Source organism: Scyliorhinus torazame, chromosome 10 (genome assembly GCF_047496885.1).
Source record: "Scyliorhinus torazame isolate Kashiwa2021f chromosome 10, sScyTor2.1, whole genome shotgun sequence".
NCBI lineage: Eukaryota > Metazoa > Chordata > Chondrichthyes > Carcharhiniformes > Scyliorhinidae > Scyliorhinus > Scyliorhinus torazame.
Genome location: NC_092716.1, coordinates 115,881,671 through 115,902,848, shown reverse-complemented (window position 1 = coordinate 115,902,848; position 21,178 = coordinate 115,881,671). Strand labels below are relative to the sequence as shown.

Here is a 21,178-nt window from a genome sequence, read left to right as displayed (position 1 = left end):
TATAGTGACTTTGGGTGGGTGGATCAGCGAAGAGGAGGATACCAAACCCACCCAAAGGGACCCTCACCCCCTTTTTATGGCCCACCAAACGAATCAACAGCTCTACAACCGCAGCCCCCTCTGAGGGGCCATTGGTCTACTGGAAGAAGAGGACGGGGCAGCCATGTCTTCTGTGCAATCAGCACTTAAATTACCATTATCCGACCACACGCAGCAATTGTCAGGGTTCCAAGGACAGGTGTGTGAGTATCCTATTTCTGAACCTGTGACAGTCACTTACGAGAATAAGTCTGCAGATCATCAGTTTGTAGTGACTACTGGATTGGACTGTAACTTGTTGGCCCGAGATTTACTGTGTATCTTCCAGCTACAGCTAGAATGTGGAGATGAGGGGGTAACGGTTACATCATGGAGGATGAGACAACAGTGCTATATTTCTATCACCCCCCAGTGGTGGACGTTAGACGTTGAACAGTCACTGCATCACGTTACCCTGGCCTATGACAGAACTGGACGAAATAGGGAGTTGGAGGACAAATACCGGCCATTACTTGAGACCGAATGGCCAGTCAAGGTTACAGCCACAGTCACGGGAAAAGAAGGTACAGCCGATTTTGTTACAATATCACCACATTTATGGCCACAGTCAGCTTCGGTAAGCCCTCATATTACACGTCAGGTCCATGACCAGTACCATGCCAGGGGTATGGGGCGAATGGTCAGGAGGGCAGTGGATCATTCGGATCCAACAGACTACGCACTTCAAGTCATGCCGGACGGCACTACCATAAAATATTTTGAGGTCCCTGAAACGATTAACACTCGACTGCAGCATCACAGGGGACATGATGTGTTGGAATATGTCAATCCACAGGTCTGGGCGGAATACCCATCACAAGTGGGAAAGACAAATGTTACACCTATTAAGGTGATGATTAAGGATCATGTAAAGCTACCTTCCATTCGACAATACCCCCTGAAATCTCAAGCTGCTCCATCAATAGATAAAGTAATTCAAGAGCTGTTGAAACAGGGTATTTTGGTCCCTTGCCAATCAGAATGTAACACCCCCATACTTGCTGTGCCTAAACCAGCCAAACCAGACCAGTACCGATTAGTACAGGATTTACGTTCAATCAATGCCATCGTATAGCCGTTACATGCTCTCACCCTCCAACAGGATATTACGGTGTATAGCTCCCACTCGGTCATCGCACTACTGAGGCAACTGCAGACTCAGCATCATACCGCAGCTCGTCAGAATAGGTATGAGATATACCTTTTGAACAATCCACGCCTGACATTTAAATACTGTACCACTATCAATCCAGCCTGTTTTCTTAGTGGTCCCCCTGTCCATGAAGACGCACCTGGCCACGACTGTTTAGCCTTGATTCAGGAAACTACCACAATAAGGGGCGATTTGAGTGACATTTCGTCAGAACAACCTGACATGATTATGTGTGGTCAAATATCCCACCGGGGTTTAGTTAATGACCTACTGCAGGCCCTCCTTATGCCCGCGCAGATTTCCGTTATTAAATGCGCTGCCCACACGAATGGTACAACCCCAGTTGACGTTGGTAATGAACGAGCAGATTGTGCAGCGCGAACAGCCGCGCAAATTCAGCAAGTGATGGTGCCTAAGATGTTAAGTCAGACTAAACGATCTACTATAAATATGTCTGCTTCTGACAAGTCAATGCCAACCATCCAAGACGTCATAAGGTTACAGGAGGACGCTCCTGAGAGTGATAAACAAATGTGGAAACGGTTAGGTTGTACATATGATTCTGTTTCCTCTTTATGGACCACGCCTGCACATCAGACTTGTATGTCTGATGTGCTGGCTTTATGGGTCATTGAATGTGTACACTTTGCAACTCATTGTGGGGCTCGAGGGACTAGTGATTTGATGCTGGACACTTGGTGGCACCCTAAAATGCAGGGGTTGGCCCAAAGTATCAGTAATCGGTGTTTGATTTGTCAGCAATATAACACCGGAAAAGGTATCCCTTGTGGGAAGGGGCAAACCCCGTTGCCCAGTGGTCCCTTTGAGACTCTCCAAATGGATTACATTGAGTTGGAAAGGTGTCAATGTTATAAATATGTTTTGATCATTGTGGATGTGTTCAGCAGATGGGTCGAGGCGTATCCGACTATCGATAATAAAGCTGCTACTGTGGTTAAAGTCTTGATGAGGGAAATCATTCCCCGTTACGGTATACCAGCTCAGTTAAGTTCTGATAATGGGCCTCATTTTATTGGACAAATTAACAAGGAGTTTTGCTCCCAGTTGGGCATACGCCAGCAGTTACACTGTGCTTATGGACCGCAGGCGGCCGGGTTGGTTGAGAGACACAATCAGACCCTCAAAACTAAATTGGCTAAATTAAGAGCAGACACGGGACTGACATGGCTTAAGTTGCTCCCCGTTGCCCTCTTCCAGCTGCGGGTTACACCTGCGGGACCAGCCCGGCTCTCTCCCGCCAAGATTCTTTATGGCAGGCCTCTTAGGACTCCCTGGAGCCTGCAGGTTCCCAGACTGGTTCAGTTTCATCAGATGACTGAAGAGATGACCACCTATGTTCTAGCCCTCACGCTAGTGCTCAAGGAACTCCATGGCCAGGTCCGCGCGGCTCACCAGCCATCGCCCTCAGTACCTAGCTCACTTTCAGTCCAGCCCGGTAGTTATGTCATGGTCAAAACTTGGACTAGGAAGGGGTCGGAGCCGCGATGGGACTGGCCCTTCCAAGTTCTCCTTACCACCCCCACAGCAGTTAAAGTGGAGGGGCGAAGTGCTTGGGTCCACCTACATCACTGTAAATTGAGTCCATCTCCACTACTGTAAAAGGTCGGATACTAACCTGCCTCCCTTCTCCAGTGCTATTTTACAGGTGTGGAGCATGATGGAGTGGCTACGCATCGTCTGTATGATATTTGGCCTCACTTCGCTTGGCGTGTTATTGGCGATGGACATGGAAAAGGGGAATATTATGTATCTGTGTAGCCCCAACCAATCTACAAGGTTACATCACCTCTGCAAAGGTGAAGTTCTTCGCTGCCCCCATATACGAGGACATGGTATCGACTCATGGAAGGTCATCAAAGTTAAGGAGAATGCAGGAGTCATGAAGCAGTTGCACCGGTCCCGGCGATGGGAAGGGAACATTATATGGACATTGCCTTGTTTTTGGAATACATGTAAATTCGATTTTGGATGTGTTAAGAGTGGTGCAATAAAGGTAATATCAGGCTGTCAGAAGAGCGTAGGAAGAGGCTATGAGGAAGTGAAAGGGACTAGAGAGAGGATGGGGCGTATGAGAAGGGAAGTACAGCTAGAACGTAGGTTACCGGGAGATACACTTAAGTTAGTTAAAGGCCAAACTGAGGAAAACCCGGGTAGTAAACCTTGGGAGCCCTCGGGGCAATAACCAAGGAATTGTCTCAGCTACGGTTGTTTGCAATGCAGAACCGGTATGCTCTTGACTATCTTCTGGCCCGTGAGGGTGGGGTATGCGCCATAGTGCAGGGCAAGTGTATCATGGGAGTTCAGGATAACATCACTAAATTTATGGATCACATACGGGATCACCTGGACAGAATGCAGGATCCTGGCTCTTGGGGTAACTGGGGATTTGGAGGTTGGAAGGACTGGTTGATAAATATGGCCATGTATCTAGTGGTAGCTATCGGCTGCATCTTTGTAGGCCTGGCCATCCTTAAATGTGTGATGGGTAAAATTTAACCCCAAAGAAAAAATTTAACTGTTAAAATCCATGAGGGTGAAGCAGATGAAGGGGGGCTAAGACAGGAATTGGAAATGCAGCGACGGATCTTTTTAGATGAGGAACCGTAGCTATGGATTGGATAGTTCGGTTATCATGGAATGATAAAAGGAGGGAATGACGAATGTGATATAAAATAGTTACTTTAGAGATATTAGTTAATGTAATGTAGAAATAAGCCACTTTGATTCTGGCAAGTAGAGACAAAGGATTTTAGACCGCATGGAAAAAGCAGGAAGAGGTGTGTCTATGAGAGTGATGCTGCATTGATAGGGGCCGGAGAAAGGGATTGGAAGTGAGCCAATCAGAATAGATCAAACAAGTCAGGAGGGACATAGGATGACCGATGGGTGTCGAGTATGTGAAACTTGATGCCATTTGAATGTATGAGTACTGATCTCTTTGTCTGGGACCTTCACTTAGTTCCCGGGGCTGCAGAAAGCAACATGTTATCTGTATCACTGTGGACTAGGTAGCTTGCAAGCTGAATAAAATAACTTCTTTTTACTTGCAAATCCATCTCGACTTTTATTGAGGCCAGACTGACGGAGAAAGAAATTTGGGATTCAACACTCCGCCATTCAATCATGGCTGATATTTTCTCATCCTCATTCTCCTGCCTTCTACCCATAACCCCTGATCCCTTATTAATCAAGAACCTATCTATCTCTGTCTTAAAGACACTCAGTGATTTGACCTCCACAGCCTTCTGCGGCAAAGAGTTCCACAGATTCACCACCCTCTGGCTGAAGAAATTCCTCCTCATCTCTGTTTTAAAGGATCGTCCCTTTAGTCTGAGATGGTGTCCTCTGGTTCTAGTTTTTCCGACAAGTGGAAACATCCTCTCCACGTCCACTCTATCCAGGCCTCGCAGTATCCTGTAAGTTTCAATAAGATCCCACCTCATCCTTCTAAACTCCAACGAATACAGACCCAGAGTCTTCAACCGTTCCGCATACGACAATTTCTTCATTCCAGGGATCATTCTTGTGAACCTCCTCTGGATCCTTTCCAAGGCCAGCACATCCTTCCTTAGATACAGGGCCCAAAACTGCTCATAATACTCCAAATGGGGCCTGACCAGAGCCTCATACAGCATCAGAAGTACACCCCTGGTCTTGTATTCTAGCCCTCTTGACATGAATGCTAACATTGCATTTGCCTTCTTAACTGCCGACTGAACCTGCACGTTAACTTTAAGAGGTTCGTGAACAAGGACTCCCAAGTCCCTTTGTGCTTCTGATTTCCAAAGCATTTCCCTATTTAGAAAATAGTCTATGCCTAAATTCCTCCTTGCAACGTGCATAACCTCATACTTTTCCACATTGTATTTCATTTGCCACTTCATTGCCCACTCTCCTAGCTTGTCCAAATCATTCTGTAGCCCCCTTGTTTCCTGAATACTACCTGTCCCTCTACAGATCTTTTTATCATCTGCAAACTTAGCAACAGTGCCTTCAGTTCCTTCTTCCAGATCATTAATGTATATTGTAAAAAGTTGTGGTCCCAGCACAGACCCCTGAGGCACACCACTAGTCACCGGCTGTCATCCTGAAAAAGACCCCTTGATCCCCATTCTCTGCCTTCTGCCAGTCAGCCAATCCTCTATCCATGCCAGAATCGTACCCTTAACACCGTGGGCTCTTAACTTATTTAACAGTCTCCTATGCGGCACCTTGTCAAAGGCCTTCTGGAAATCTAAATAAATTAAGTTCACTTGTTCTCCTTTGTCTAACTTCTTTGTTACCTCTTCAAAGAACACTAACAGATTTGTCAGTCATGACCTCCCTTTGACAAAGCCGTGCTGACTCAGTCCTATTTTACCATGCACTTCCAAGTACTTCACTATCTCATCTTTAATAACAGATTCTAAAATCTTACCAATGACCGAAGTCAGGCTAATCGGCTTATAATTTCCCGTCTTCTGCCTCCCTCCCTTCTTAAACAGTGGTGTTACATTAGCCACTTTCCAGTCCTCTGGGACCCGTCCTGCCTCGAGTGATTCCTGAAAGATCACCACCAATTCCTCCATAATTTTCTTAGCTATCACTTTTAGGACCCTGGGGTGTAGACCATCCGGTCCAGGTGACATATCCACCTTTTTCTCCGAAGTTAATGGCTTGCCAATGTTTAATTGGTGGAAAAAGGAAGGCATAGTAGCACAACCTGACACGATACACCTCAAAACGTTTGGGAGATAAGGGATCAAACTGGAGGACTGGAGAGTGGTCAATGTAGAACTGACTTTTTTAATGGAGAACAAGCTTGTCCAAGTAATAATACAGTAAGAAGTCTTACAACACCAGGTTAAAGTCCAACAGGTTTGTTTCAAACACCAGCTTTCGGAGCACTGCCTGTTGGACTTTAACCTGGTGTTGTAAGACTTCTTACTGTGCTCACCCCAGTCCAATGCCGGCATCTCCACATCACAGGTAATAATTGACCAGTTAGTTCAATATATATTTAGGTAAAATGTTAATGTCAAGGTACCATATGGGAAACTACATAAGACTAAGGGACATAGAATTAGAAGGAGGATAACAAATGGGATGAGAAAATACTTAGAAAAGCGAAAATAGGGAGTCGGGTGTAAAAGGATGTTGGTAGCGGTGTTCTGCCGAGTTCAGTTCTGGTGCTACTTCTGTTAATTGTGCCAATCAAACTCCTCGAAGGGTTGGCGTTGAATTTTCAGATCATAGTCAAATAGGAGGTATGGTATTTCCTCCTGAAGTCCAAAGAAAGCTGTAAAGGGATATTGAAAGAATGGGCCAATGGGGAAAAGTGGCCGACAGAAATTAATGATAATAAGTCTGAGATAGTTAATTTTGGTCACACAAATAAGCCAGTAATTAGACCTTGAATGGAAGCTGTATCAGAACTGTGGAATGACAGAGGGACTTGGGAACTGTAACTTCAGAGAACTATAAAGGCACCAGCTGAAACTGATTCAAAAAGCAAACTGAATTCTCGGTTGTATCGCAAGATGCAGAGAATATATAAAAACAGAAAAAGCTGAAAATACTCAGCACGTGTGGCAACAGAGTTCATGGGCAGATTGTAATGTCATCACCCTCTGTCCCTTGGTTACAGTTAGGGGTGGGGCATGTGATTGCGTAGGAGGGTACAAGGTGGAAATCCTATCTGACACCCCTCCCCATCTCATCAAGCTCCAGGCAGGAAGGGTAGATGATAGCCTTCCCCATGCCAGATTAATTTCAGTCAATTTGCGAATGGATCTTAATTTTTCTGTGGCAGCACTGGACCTAATACTGTCTGACCTCCCAAGTCTGCACAGCATTGTGTCAAAGTGAATGAGACAATATGTTTTACCATTGCCCTCTTCGGAGACCGTTTGTCCATCAGACTGTGATGAAGTGTTGGCACTTTGACCATGTTCAACCATCACCACCTTCCAGACGTACTCCAGTAGTCCAGGGCCTTTGTTTTTAACTTGGATCCTATAAAATATCAGACACAACACTTTGATTACTTTGATTTGGCACAAGATAATTTAGTCAGACATGCTGCTCCACTTGCATCTGCAATTCAGCTTCCCATAGAAGTATACTGATAATGTATATTTAGAGGACAATAAGAACATAAGGAATGTGATTCGAGGAATCAGGACTATAGAACAGAAGACAACAGAAGTTGATTCACTTTCTTTAGGAAGGATGACTTAAAAAGAACTAGAATTATATAGTGCAATGCAGCTAAGACCTCAACTCTCGTAATTTTTATAAAATGCAGATATACATTTATTTACAGCCTAATCACCAATTTCAGAAATCGAAAAAAATGGAAAATTACCTTTTAAAATAGCTGAAGCTATGTCTGTCTGTGATGTTGAACAAAAGGGACTATTTGGCAGTATCAAAGAAATTAGTACCTCGCTATCTCCGAAGAGACCTGAACGATTCCCCTGTGGGCTGAAGAGACAAGTTCAAAGGGAACTGTACAAAAGTGATCTGAATTTCAAATTCCAGGCTGTCCAACCAAATTCGACAGATGGAATTCTGCCATCATACCCGCAGTGGGTTTGATGGTGGGTGGGAGCGGAGAATCTAACGAGAGCCAAAAAGTTAGAAATCTGCTGGCGTAATATCACATTGCATTTCTCCCAATCTCTGGTTAATGCTGGCTCGGTCTTCCCGCTGGCTGGTGACATGAACGCCATTTGCTTCTCATGCAGGCACGGTAGCACAGTGGGTAGCACAGTTGCTTCACAGCTCCAGGGTCCCAGGTTCGAATCCGGCTTGGGTCACTGTCTGTGCGGAGTCTGCACATTCTCCCGTGTCTGCATGGGTTTCCTCCGGGTGCTCCGGTTTCCTCCCACAGTCCAAAGATGTGCAGGTTAGGTGGATTGGCCATGATAAATTGCCCTTAGTGTTCTAAAAGGTTGGGTGGCGTTACTGGGTTGCGGGGAGGGTGGGGGTGTGGGCTTGGGTAGGGTGCTCTTTCCTAGGGTCGGTGCAGACTCGATGGGCTTAATGGCCTCCTTTTGCACTGTAAATTCTATGATTCTATGATGATTCTATGATTTGAGCCTGCTGATAATCAAGTTCAATACCCTGATCCTGCGTGTCCCCATATCCCTTAATCCCTTTAGCTATATCTAATTCTCTGATGTCAACTACATTTTCTGGTAGTGAATTCCACCAGATTCACCACACTATGGGTGAAGAAATTTCTCCTCACCTCAGTCCTAAAACGTTTACCCCTCAACCTCAAACTATTACCCTAAGTTCTGGACTCCCCACCATCGGGAACATTCTCTCTGAATCTACCCTGTCTAATCCTGTTGGAATATTGTAAACTTCTTTGAGATCCCCTCTCACTCTTCTAAACTCCAATGAATATAATTCTAACCGATTTAGCCTCTCCTCATATCACAGTTCCACAATCCCAGGAATCAGCCTGGTATACTTTTGCTGCATTGCCTCCATGGCAAGAACATCCATAGCAAAAAAACGGGCTCAGTCAAGTTTGAATGCTGTGAATAATGTAAGAACTGTTTATATAAATTGTATTATATATATCTATTGCAATAATGTTATTAAATACCTGAGTTAAGGCATATATACTTGTGCAGCAATTTAAAAACAAAATCTTGGTTTAACATACAGGCAGACTCTGTGTCTGCAAAAGGTACAATTAGGACGTCGAAAAGTGAGATCATCATGCATTCTGACCATGTAAGTGTTTACCAACACAAGTGAATGGAGGTAACATGTTGGCATGGATTGAGAATTCGTTATCAGACAGGAAATAGAAAGTATAAATACTAGGCTCTTTTTCAAACTGGCCAGTTGTGAATAGTTGGGTCCTGCAGGGATGAGTACTTGGTCCCTAACTATTCACAATATACATCAATGATTTGGATGAAGGAAAAAAATGTTCCAAGTTTGCTGATGACAAAATCCTGATGAGAATGCGAGTGATGAGGAAGATGTTAAGAGGCTTCAGGGTGATTTAGGCAAGTTGGGTGAGTGGGTAAATGCATAGTAATAATAATAATAATAATTTTTATTATTGTCACGAGTAAGCTTACATTAACACCGCAATGAAGTTACTGTGAAAATCTTCTAGTCACCACAGTCCGGCGCCTGTTCGGGTACACAGAGGGAGAATTCAGAATGTCCAATTCACCTAACAAGCACTTCTTTCGGGACTTGTGGGAGGAAACCAGAGCACCGCGCAAACACGATGAGAACGTGCAGACTCCACACAGATAGCGACCCAAGCCAAGAATTGAACCTGGTACCAAGGTGCTCTGAAGCAACAGTGCGAACCACTATGCTACTGTGCCACCCGGCCAGATGTGGATCAGTGTGAATTAATCCACTTCGGATGGAGAAACAGGACTGCAGAGTATTATTTAAATGATGATAGATTGGGAAATGTTGGAATACAAAGGGTGTCCTTGTACACCAGTCATTGAAAACAAACATGCAGATTCAGCAAACTGTTAGGAAGGTGAATGGTATTATGCCCTTCATTGCAAGAGAACTTGAGTACAGCAGCAAGGATGTCCTACTGCAGCTGCACAGGGCCTTGGTGAGACCAGACCTGGAATATTGTGTGCAGTTTTAGTTTCCTTATCTAAGAAAAGAAAGAATTGGCATCGAGGGAGAGCAGCAAAGCTTCACCAGACTGATTCTTGGGATGGCAGGATTGTATTATGAGGAAAGATTGGGTCAACTAGGCCTGTATTCACTGGAATTTAGTGAATGAGAGGGGATCCAATTGAAATGTGCGAAATTCTGACAGGGCTGGGCAGACTGGATGCACGGATATTGTTTCATCTGACTGGGAGCCTAGAACAAGGGGAGTCACAGACTCAGGATACAGGGTAAGCCATTAAAGACTGAGATGAGCAGAAACTTCATCACCCAAAGGTTTATGAACCTGTCGAAGGCAGACTGGGTTAAATTTGAATATCTGGAGTTACTGATTTAAATACTAGTTTTGATTTGACTTAGATTACTATTTTTAAGTTGAATTGAATACTATTTTTTTAATTCGACTTAAATAACTATTTTGGGTTGATTTAAATTGCTATTTTTTATTTGATTTAAATAACTTTTTAAATTTCATTTAAATAACTATTTTTAATTTGTTGTCAGATCAAGAGGGATAAATACTCAGTTTAAAAAAAAAATCTAATTAAATAGTATACGGGGATTGGATTTAATCTGACACAAAAACATCTTTCTAAAGTTTAATTTCAAAGGTTTAATTTAAAGGAATAAATCATGGCAGGACAGCTCCAAGGCGTGATCTACTCCTCTTGCTCCATGTGGCAGGCTGGGGCAGTTCCAGTCCCCAGGGTCAGATGTGTGCAGGAAGTGTCTCCAGTTGCAGCTCCTGGAAGCTCGAGTTTCAGTGCTGGATCGGCGGCTGGAGACACTGTGGGACATCCGTGAGTCGGAGAGTATCATGGATAGCACGTATAGAGAGGTGGTCACACCGCAGACTCAGACTCCACAGGCAGGAAGGGTATGGGTGACCACTAGACAGAGCAAGAGAGCGAGGCAGGTAGTGCAGGAATCTCCTGTGGCCATTCCCCTGCAGAACAGATATACTGTTTTGGATACTGTTGAGGGGAATGGCCTCTAAGTGGAAAACAGCAACAGCCAAACCCATGGCACTATGGTTGGTTGTGCTGCAGAGGGGAGGAGTACTAAGTGTGACAGTGCAATAGTTACAGCGGATTCAATTGTAAGGGGAATAGACAGACGTTTCTGTGGCCGCAAACAAGACTCCAGGTTGGTATGTTGCCTCCCTGGTGCTAGGGTCAAGGATGTCTCGGAACGGGACAGGACATTCTGGAGGGGGAGGGTGAACAGCCAGTGGTCGTGGTACACATCGGTACAAACGACATAGGTAAAAAAAAGGGATGATGTCCTAAAGGCAGAATAAAGGGAGCTAGGAAGGAAGTTAAGAAATCGGACCTCAAAGGAAGTGATCTCAGGGTAACTACCGGTGCCATGTGCTAGTCAGAGTAGAAATGACAGGATATATAGGATGAATACGTGGCTGAAGAGATGGTGTCAGGGGAAGGGTTTCAGATTCCTGGGGCATTGGGATCGGTTCTGGGGGAGGTGGGACCTGTATAGACTGGACGGGTTCCACCTGGGCAGGACTGGAACTGATGTCCTGGGGGGGCTAGTTGCTCGAGCGGTTGGGGAGGGTTTAAACTAAAATGCCAGGGAACCTACCCAAGGAGTCACAGAAAGAGGGAGCAAGGACAAAAGCAAAAGGTAGAAAAGTGAATAAGAAAAGTAATAGGTGGAGAAACCAAGGGCAAAATTCAAACAGGGCAGTAGAGAAATATATTGGGAGCAAGACAAGCATTGTGAAAAAGACAAACTTAAACGCTCTGTGCCTTAATGCACGGAGCATTTGCAATAAAGTGGGTGAACAGGGATGGGAACTGAATGTCCCAGGGTTTTCAGTATTTAGGAAGGACAGGCATAAAAGAAAAGGTAGTGGCGTGGCACTGCTGATTAAAGAGGAAATTAACACAATAGTAAGAAAGGATATTAGCTCTGACAATATGGAATCTGTATGGGGAGAGTTGAGAAATACCAATGGACAAAAAACATTAGTGGGTGTCATATATAGACCCCCAAAACTGCACTGATGAGGTTGGGAATGGCATTAAACTAGAAATTAGTGATGCATGTAATAATAGAATATCGGTGATCATGGGTGATTTTAATCTTCACATAGATTGGGCAAATCAAATTAGCCACAATGCTGTAGAGGAGGAATTCCTGGAGTGTATGCGGGATTGTTTTCTTGACCAATATGTGGAGGAACCAACTAGAGAGCAGGCCATCTTAGGCTGGGTACTGTGTAATGAGAAGGGAATTATTGCCAATCTGGCTGCACGAGATCCCTTGGGGATGAGCGACCATAACATGATAGAATTTCCTATCAAGAAGTAGTTGATTCGGAGACTCGGGTGCTGAATCTTAATAAAGCGAACTATGAGGATATGTGGCGTGAGTTGGCCTTGATAGATTGGGGTGAGTTACTTAAAGGGATGACAGTGGTTAGACAATGGCAAACATTCAAGGAACGCATGGAGGAACTACAGCAACTGTTCATTCCTGTCTAGCACAAAAGCAAAGGGGGTAAGTGGGCCAATTCATGGCTTACAAAGGAAATTAGAAATAGTATCCGATCCAAGGAAGAAGTATACAGATTGGCCAAGAAAAATAATAGGTCTGAGGATTGGAAGCAGTTTAGAATTCAGCAAAAGACGAAGGGATTGATTAAGAAGGGGAAAGTACAGTACGAAAGGAAGCTTGCAGAGAACATAAAGACTGACACTAAGAGTTTCTACAGATATGTGAAGAGAAAGAGATTGGTAAAGAGAAATGTAGGCCCACTGCAGACAGAAACAGGGGAATGCATAATAAGGGACAAAGAAATGGCTGAGCAATTAAATACATACTTTGGTTCTGTCTTCCCAAATGAAGACACAAATCAGATCCCAGAAATATTGGAGAATGAAAGGTTTAGTGAGAGGGAAGAACTGAGGGAGATCAACATTAGTAGAGAAATGGTGCTGGGAAAACTGATGGGATTGAAGGCGGATAAATCCCCAAGGCCTGAGAATCTGCGTCCCAGAGTGCTTAAGGAGGTGCCTCTGGAAATAGTGGATGTATTGGTGGTCATCTTCTGGGATTCTATAGACTCTGGAACTGTCCCTACAGATTGGAGGGTAACTCACGTCACTCCGATATTCAAAAAGGGTGGTAGAGAGAAAGCAGGGAATTATAGACCAGTAAGCCTAACATCGGTAGTGGGGAAAATGCTTGAAACCATTATCAAGGACTTTATAGCGGAACATTTAGAAAGCAGTGGCAGGATCAGTCAGAGTCAGCATAGATTTATGAAGGGAAAATCATGCTTGACAAATCTGTTGGAATTCTTTGAAGAGGTAACCAGTACAATCGACAAGGGGGAGCCAGTCAATGTGGTATATTTGGACTTTCAGAAGGCGTTTGACAAAGTCCCGCATAATAGATTATTGTGCAAAATTAAAGCGCATGGGATTGGGGGAAATATATTGAGGTGGATAGAAAACTGGTTGGTAGAGAGGAAACAAAGAATAGGGATTAATGGGTCCTTTTCAAATTGGCAGGCAGTAACCAGTGGGGTACCACAGGGATCGGTGCTGGGACCCCAGCTATTCACAATATATATTAATGATTTGGATGAGGGAACAAAATGTAACATCTCAAAGTTTGCAGATGATACCAAATTAGATGGGATGGTGAATTGTGACGAGGATGCAGGGATCCTACAGCAAGATCTGGACAGGTTGGGCGAGTGGGCAACCCAATGGCAGATGCAATATAATTTGGATAAGTGTGAGGTTATTCATTTTGGACGCAAACACAGGAAGGCAGATTACTACCTGAATGGTTGTAAATTGGGAGAGGGGAGTGTGGAGCGGGACCTGGGTGTCCTTGTGCACCATTCGCTGAAGGTAAGCATGCAGGTGCAGCAGGCGGTAAAGAAGGCTAATGGTATGTGGCCTTCATTGCAAGAGGTTTCGAGTATAGAAGTAGGAATGTGTTGCTGCAATTGTACAGTACCTTGGTGAGGCCACACTTGGAGTATTGCGTGCAGTTTTGGTCTCCTTCTCTGAGGAAGGATGTTCTTGCTCTCTCTCTCGAGTGCAACGAAGGTTTACCAGACTGATTCCAGGGATGGCGGGACTGTCATATGAGGAGAGATTGACTAGGTTGGGACTGTTCTCGCTGGAGTTCAGAAGAATGAGGGGGGATCTCATAGAGACTTATAACGTTCTAACAGGAATAGACAGGGTAGATGCAGGGAAGATGTTACCAATGATAAGTGTGTCCAGAACCAGGGGTCACAGCCTGAGGATTCAGGGTAAACCATTTCGGACAGAGATCAGGGGCGAAATTCTCCGTTATCGGCGGAAACTCCGCCGATCGGCGCAAAAAACGGCGCAAATCCCACTTGCGTCACGTCATAAAAATGGGCCGATAGTCTGCAGCCCGAAATGGGCTAGCAGCGACGTAACGGGATCCGCGCTTGCGCAGTGGTTCACGCCGTGCAGCGTCATACGCGCTGCACGGCGTGACGGCTCATAAGGCCGCGCAGCTCCCCCCCACCCGACCGGAACAGCCGACCGCAACACCCGACTTGATGGCTGGCCGTCGCTCAGCCCCGAGGTTCGAGTCACGCGATGTGGAGGCGCTCCTGGATGCGGTGGAGCAGAGGAGGGACGCCCTGTATCCCGGGCACGGCCGCAGAGTTGCCCCACGCCACAGCCGGCGTCTGTGGAGGGAGGTGGCAGAGGCCGTCACCGCTGTGGCCCTGACACCACGGACAGGCACCCAGTGCCACAAGAAGGTGAACGACCTCGTCAGAGCAGGCAGGGTGAGCGTCCCCCATATCCCCCATATGCCCTCTCCCCCAAATCCCCCCCTCCCCCATATCCCCCCCTCCCCCATGTCCCCCCCTCCCCCATATCCCCCATATCCACCCTCCCCCATATCCCCCCCTCCCCCATATCCCCCCTCCCCCATATCCCCCCTCCCCCATATCCCCCATATCCCCCCCTCCCCCATATCCCCCATATCCACCCTCCCCCATATCCCCCATATTCCCCCCTCCCCCATATCCCCCCTCCCCCATATCCCCGCCTCCCCCATATCCCCCCTCCCCCATATCCCCCCTCCCCCATATCCCCCATATCCCCCCTCCCCCATATCCCCCCTCCCCCATATCCCCCATATCCCCCCTCCCCCATATCCCCCATATCCCCTCTCCCCCAAATCCCCCCCTCCCCCATATCCCCCTCTCCCCCATATCCCCCCCTCCCCCATATCCCCCATATCCCCCCTCCCCCATATCCCCCCTCCCCCATATCCCCCCTCCCCCATATCCCCCATATCCCCCCTCCCCCATATCCCCCCCTCCCCCATATCCCCCATATCCCCCCTCCCCCATATCCCCCCTCCCCCATATCCCCCCTCCACCATATCCCCCATATTCCCCCCTCCCCCATATCCCCCATATCCCCCCTCCCCCATATCCCCCATATCCCCCCTCCCCCATATCCCCCCTCCCCCATATCCCCCATATCCCCCCTCCCCCATATCCCCCATATCCCCTCTCCCCCAAATCCCCCCCTCCCCCATATCCCCCCTCCCCCATATCCCCCCTTCCCCATATCCCCCCTCCCCCATATCCCCCATATCCCCCCTCCCCCATATCCCCCTCCCCCATATCCCCCCTCCCCCATATCCCCCATATCCCCAAGTGAATCCAGCCCTAACCTTAACCTCTGCAATGCACGCGCAACCGATGGCGTGCATTCATATACCTGCCTAACACTGTTGCCTTTTACCCCTGCCACCACCCCCCCCCCCCCCAGGAGAAGCGCGCACACAACAATAGGGAGCATGTGAGGACTGGAGGAGGGCCCGCTGATGAGAGGCCACTGACCGTACACGAGGAAAGGGCCCTGGAACTGGCTGGCGGACCTGACGACCGGGAGGTTGCTGATGCAGAGGTCGGGGCCCCACGAGCAAGTGAGCCACCAACAGCCCGTCCCCATATCCCCCCTCCCCTATATCCCCCTCTCCCGTATCACCTGATCACTGCCTGATGTCTAACCATGCATGCTTCATTGTGTATCGCAGGACCAAACGTCCAGGCACCCATCCCCGCAGATGCAGACCGCCCGCAGGATGCCCCTCCGAGACCACGGGAGACGGAGAGACCCGCACCCTCCAGCATGCGACGCCCGCAGGACGCCCCTCCGAGACCACGGGAGACGGAGAGACCCGCACCCTCCAGCATGCGACGCCCGCAGGATGCCCCTCCGAGACCACGGGAGACGGAGAGACCCGAACCCTCCAGCATGCGACGCCCGCAGGATGCCCCTCGGAGACCACGGGAGACGGAGAGACCCGAACCCTCCAGCATGCGACGCCCGCAGGATGCCCCTCGGAGACCACGGGAGACGGAGAGACCTGGAGCAACAGGGAGACGACACCCCCGTCACGTGCGGGAGCGACCACCCAGCGATGAGGGGGGCAGCCACAGGCCCCCGTCACATCCGAGCCAGGACACCACTACCCAGGACACCACTATCCAGGACACCCCTACCCGGGACACCACTACCCAGGACACCCCTACCCGGGACACCACTACCCAGGACAGCACTACCCGGGACACCACTACCCAGGACAGCACTACCCGGGACACCACTACCCAGGACACCCCTACCCGGGACAGCACTACCCGGGACAGCACTACCCAGGACACCCCTACTCGGGAAGACGAAATACCGGACAGTGACTCAGAGTGGATGGGTGGAGACGAACCCCCACCCCAAAGTGCCATGGACTCAGAGTGGGACGAAGAGCACGACACAACGCCACTGCTGTCACCAACACCCTCCACCATCGCAGAAACACTCACCACGGTTGGGCACTTTAGTGATGAGGCGTCTGGTACACTCACTGGTGCGCACAACACAGCCGTCCCGGTACAGCAGGTGGAGGTAGGAGCAGCAGAGGGACCGGGCGGTCGGAGGGCAGCCCAGGCCAAGCGAACATCTGCCGCCCAGATGGATCCCGGGTTCCTGCAGTTACCACACCCACACATAGATCCGATGCAACCACCGACACGGAGACGAGCGAATAGGGTGACGGGTGGCTTGCGGCGGCTGCGGTCGCAGGTGGAGGAGTCCACCCGCGTCCAGGAGCTGGGAGTGGTCCCGGTCATGCGTGCCACCCAGGCTGACACCGCACGGGTGGCGTCCGCGGTGGAGGCAATGGGTGCGACGGTGTCAGACATGGGGAACGGTTTGCGAGGCCTGGGGCCTTCCGTGCAGGCGGCGTCTGTGGCCCAGGAAATGGCTGCCCTCTCACAGGAGGCCATGAGCCAGTGCCAGCGCCAGATGGCAGAGGCGCTCAACGCCATAGCCCAGTCTCAGCAGGCCATGGCCCAGTCTCAGCAGGCCATAGCCCAGTCTCTGCAGGCCATGGCCCAGTCTCTGCAGGCCATGGCCCAGTCTCAGCAGGCCATCGCTGAGGGCATCGGCGCCAGTGGCCATGTGCGAGCTGGCGTCGCACTGTCCGCAGACAGGGTTCGACAACCCCCTGGGCTCCATGGCTGCAAACCTGCAGACCCCTGTCGATACCAGCACGGGCCTCCAGGACTGGCAGCGCCAGATGTCGGGGGCGCGTCGGATGGCCAGTCCGTTCGCATCCCCCACCCATGTAGAGGCCTGGGGGCCATCGGGCACCCCGAGGGAGGAGGAGGTGGTGTGGTCCGTCCCGGCTCCCTCTGTAGGGGAGGTCCCGGTACAACCGCGACACCTCGGACTCCCCCCCTTCCGTCCAGGTGCATCGGGTGGGCAACGGGCAGGACAGGCTGGCAGCTCGCCATCCCAGTCGCCCGGGCCGCAGCCTGGCCCATCTAGGCCAGGACGCCCCAGGAAACGGCCGCCAAAGGGATCCAGTGTCAGAGGGCAGGAATCACAGGAGTCCACCTCCAGTTCTGCTGTACTGTCTGGGGAACCACGTAGACGTAGTCAAAGGGCCCGTAAGGCCAAACAATTAGACACTGAGTAAGTTGGCACGGGTGCAGGGCACAGATGAGTTTTAGGCGCTAGGGCACGTGCATGAACTCCTTTGGTTATTAAAGTCAATGTTACACCTACCGAAGCTGCCTTTGTGCTCTGTCCAAAGTGTGCGGGGGTGTCATGTACGTTGAGCGCAAGTGTGTGTGTGAGGGGTGGTCTTACCTCAGCCCCAGGTGAGTCTGCCCCCTACCCCCTGGGCCGCCATCAACATCCCCCGGGCAGAGGACGGGACCGTGCGCTGCAGTGTCACAGCCGCATGCAGGGATGGTCCGGGTGGATGGTGGTACTGTGGCCATGGGTCAGACATAGTCCAACGATGTAGAGCCAGGAGCTCATCGGAGGCGGGCTGTCATCATTCTCCATGGCCTGCGATAGACACGCGTCCACCCGCAACTGGGTGAGCCCGGCCCGTTGTGCCGCCGGTGGATCGGCAATTGGGAGTGGGGGGGTGGTGTGCATGCGGGTGGGGTGTGTGGGGTTGGGGAGGGGGGTGATGGTGCTGGGTGGATGGATGGGTGGGGGGTGTGGGTGGTCGGCTGTTGTCATGGTGTGCGGTCTGTGGCCATCCTACCCGATTCCCACGCCCATCTAGTCAGTGAAGCGGGCGTCTATCAGTCTGTCCCGTGCCCGCTGGGCCAGCCGGTAACGGTGGACAGCCACCCGTCTGTGTCTACCCCGTCTGCCCTGACCATTGCCCCCATCCCCCTCATCTGGGGAGGACTGGGCCTCTTCCTGCTGCTCCTCCACTCCGCCCTCCTCTGCCTGCGGCACATCGCCCCTCTGCTGGGCTATGTTGTGCAGGACGCAGCACACCACAATGATGCGGCCGACCCCTATCTGACGGATACTGGAGGGCGCCCCCAGAGAGGTCCAGGCACCTGAAACGCATCTTCAGCACGCCAAAGCACCTCTCGATCACTCCCCTTGTCGCTACATGGGCATCATTGTAGCGGTTCTCCGCCTCATTGCGTGGCCTCCGTATAGGCGTCATCAGCCACGATCGCAATGGGTAGCCCCTGTCGCCCAGCAACCAGCCCCTCAGCCGGGGATGGCGTCCCTCGTACATGCCGGGGATGGATGACCGCGACAACACGAATGAGTCGTGTACACTGCCTGGGTAACGGGCGCAGACGTGCAGGATCATCATGCGGTGGTCGCAGACCACCTGTACGTTCATCGAATAGGTCCCCTTCCTATTAGTGAACCGCTACAATGATGCCCATGTAGGCCCTGTTATCTGCAGGTGGCCCGCACGGCGACGTGCATCCCATCGATCGCGCCCTGGACCATGGGGAACCCGGCAATGGCAGAGAAGCCCACGGCCCGGGCATCTTGGCTGGCCCGGTCCACGGGGAAGCGGATGTAGCGGTGCGCCATGGCATAAAGGGCATCTGTCACTGCCCGGATGCACCGATGCACCGATGTCTGCGATATGCCGGACAGGTCCCCACTCGGTGCCTGGAATGACCCCCGTTGCATAAAAGTTCAGGGCCACCGTAACCTTGACGGACACGGGGAGAGGGTGTCCCCCGCCAGTGCCACGCGGTGACAGGTGTGCCAGCAGGTGGCAGATGTGTGCCACGGTTTCCCGGCTCATCCGGAGTCTCCTCCTGCATTCCCGGTCCGTGAGGTCCTGGTATGACTGCCGGGGCCGGTACACATGGGGCGCCCTCGGGTGCCTCCGTTGCCGTGGGCCGCGACGTCCTCCTCCCCCTCCTCGTCCTGTCGGTCAGGTGTCCCTCCAGCCTGGGCGGCTGCCGCCTGCCCCTCTGCGGCAGCCTGCGCCGCCTCTCTGGCACGCTCCTCCTCCTCCTCCTCCTCATCCAGGACAACATAGACATGAGCGGCTGCCACCACGGCGGCCAACATCGCTGGATGATCCGAAAACATGACGACCTGGTGGGGGGGAGGGGAACGACGACATGTCATCATTGCCCGTATCCCCTCCTCCCCCCAGCCAGGTGGCATGGACCGCATGGGTCCAACTGTTGGAGGCTGGCACCTGGCCAGGTGGACCAACTCATTTGCCCTCCCATCACCCCACCCCGGCCCGCCCCCCCCCCAACCTCCACCCCAGCACGGACCCCCTCCACAACCCCCAACCTCCACCCCGGCACGGACCCCCTCCCCAACCTCCACCCCGGCACGGACCCCCCCCCCCAACCTCCACCCCGGCACGGACCCCCTCCCCAACCCCCAACCTCCACCCCGGCACGGACCCCCTCCCAACCTCCACCCCCGGCACGGACCCCCCCCCAACCTCCACCCCGGCACGGACCCCCTCCACAACCCCCAACCTCCACCCCGGCACGGACCCCCTCCCCAACCTCCACCCCGGCACGGACCCCCTCCCCAACCCCCAACCTCCACCCCGGCACGGACCCCCTCCCCAACCCTCAACCTCCACCCCGGCACGGACCCCCCCCCCCAACCTCCACCCCGGCACGGACCCCCTCCACAACCCCCAACCTCCACCCCGGCACGGACCCCCTCCCCAACCTCCACCCCGGCACGGACCCCCTCCCCAACCCCCAACCTCCACCCCGGCACGGACCCCCTCCCCAACCCCCAACCTCCACCCCGGCACGGACCCCCTCCACAACCCCCAACCTCCACCCCGGCACGGACCCCCTCCCCAACCCCCAACCTCCACCCCAGCACGGACCCCCCCCCCCAACCTCCACCCGGCACGGACCCCCTCCACAACCCCCAACCTCCACCCCGGCACGGACCCCCTCCCCAACCCCCCAACCTCCACCCCAGCACGGACCCCCCCCCCCAACCTCCACCCCGGCACGGACCCCCTCCACAACCCCCAACCTCCACCCCGGCACGGACCCCCTCCCCAACCTCCACCCCGGCACGGACTCCCTCCCCAACCTCCACCCCGGCACGGACCCCCCCCCAACCTCCACCCCGGCACGGACCCCCTCCCCAACCCCCAACCTCCACCCCGGCACGGACCCCCTCCCCAAACCCCAACCTCCACCCCCAGCACGGACCCCCCCCAACCTCCACCCCGGCACGGAACCCCTCCCCAACCCCAACCTCCACCCCAGCACGGACCCCCCCCCCCAACCTCCACCCCGGCACGGACCCCCTCCACAACCCCCAACCTCCACCCCGGCACGGACCCCCCTCCCAACCTCCACCCCGGCACGGACCCCCTCCCAACCCCCAACCTCCACCCCGGCACGGACCCCCTCCCGGCACTCCCCCGGAGCCCAGCCTACTCTAACCA

General features: G+C 51.7%; 1 protein-coding gene across 1 annotated transcript in view; it reads right to left on the bottom strand.

The window, feature by feature from the left end:
* The window catches only part of hydin (HYDIN axonemal central pair apparatus protein), a 1,604,351-nt gene that overhangs the window by 233,165 nt on the left and 1,350,008 nt on the right, over positions 1 to 21,178 (bottom strand). The window contains exon 69 of the mRNA XM_072518656.1: positions 7,119 to 7,246. Within this exon, the coding sequence (XP_072374757.1) occupies positions 7,119 to 7,246 (128 nt within the window). The remainder of the gene's footprint in view (positions 1 to 7,118; positions 7,247 to 21,178) is intronic.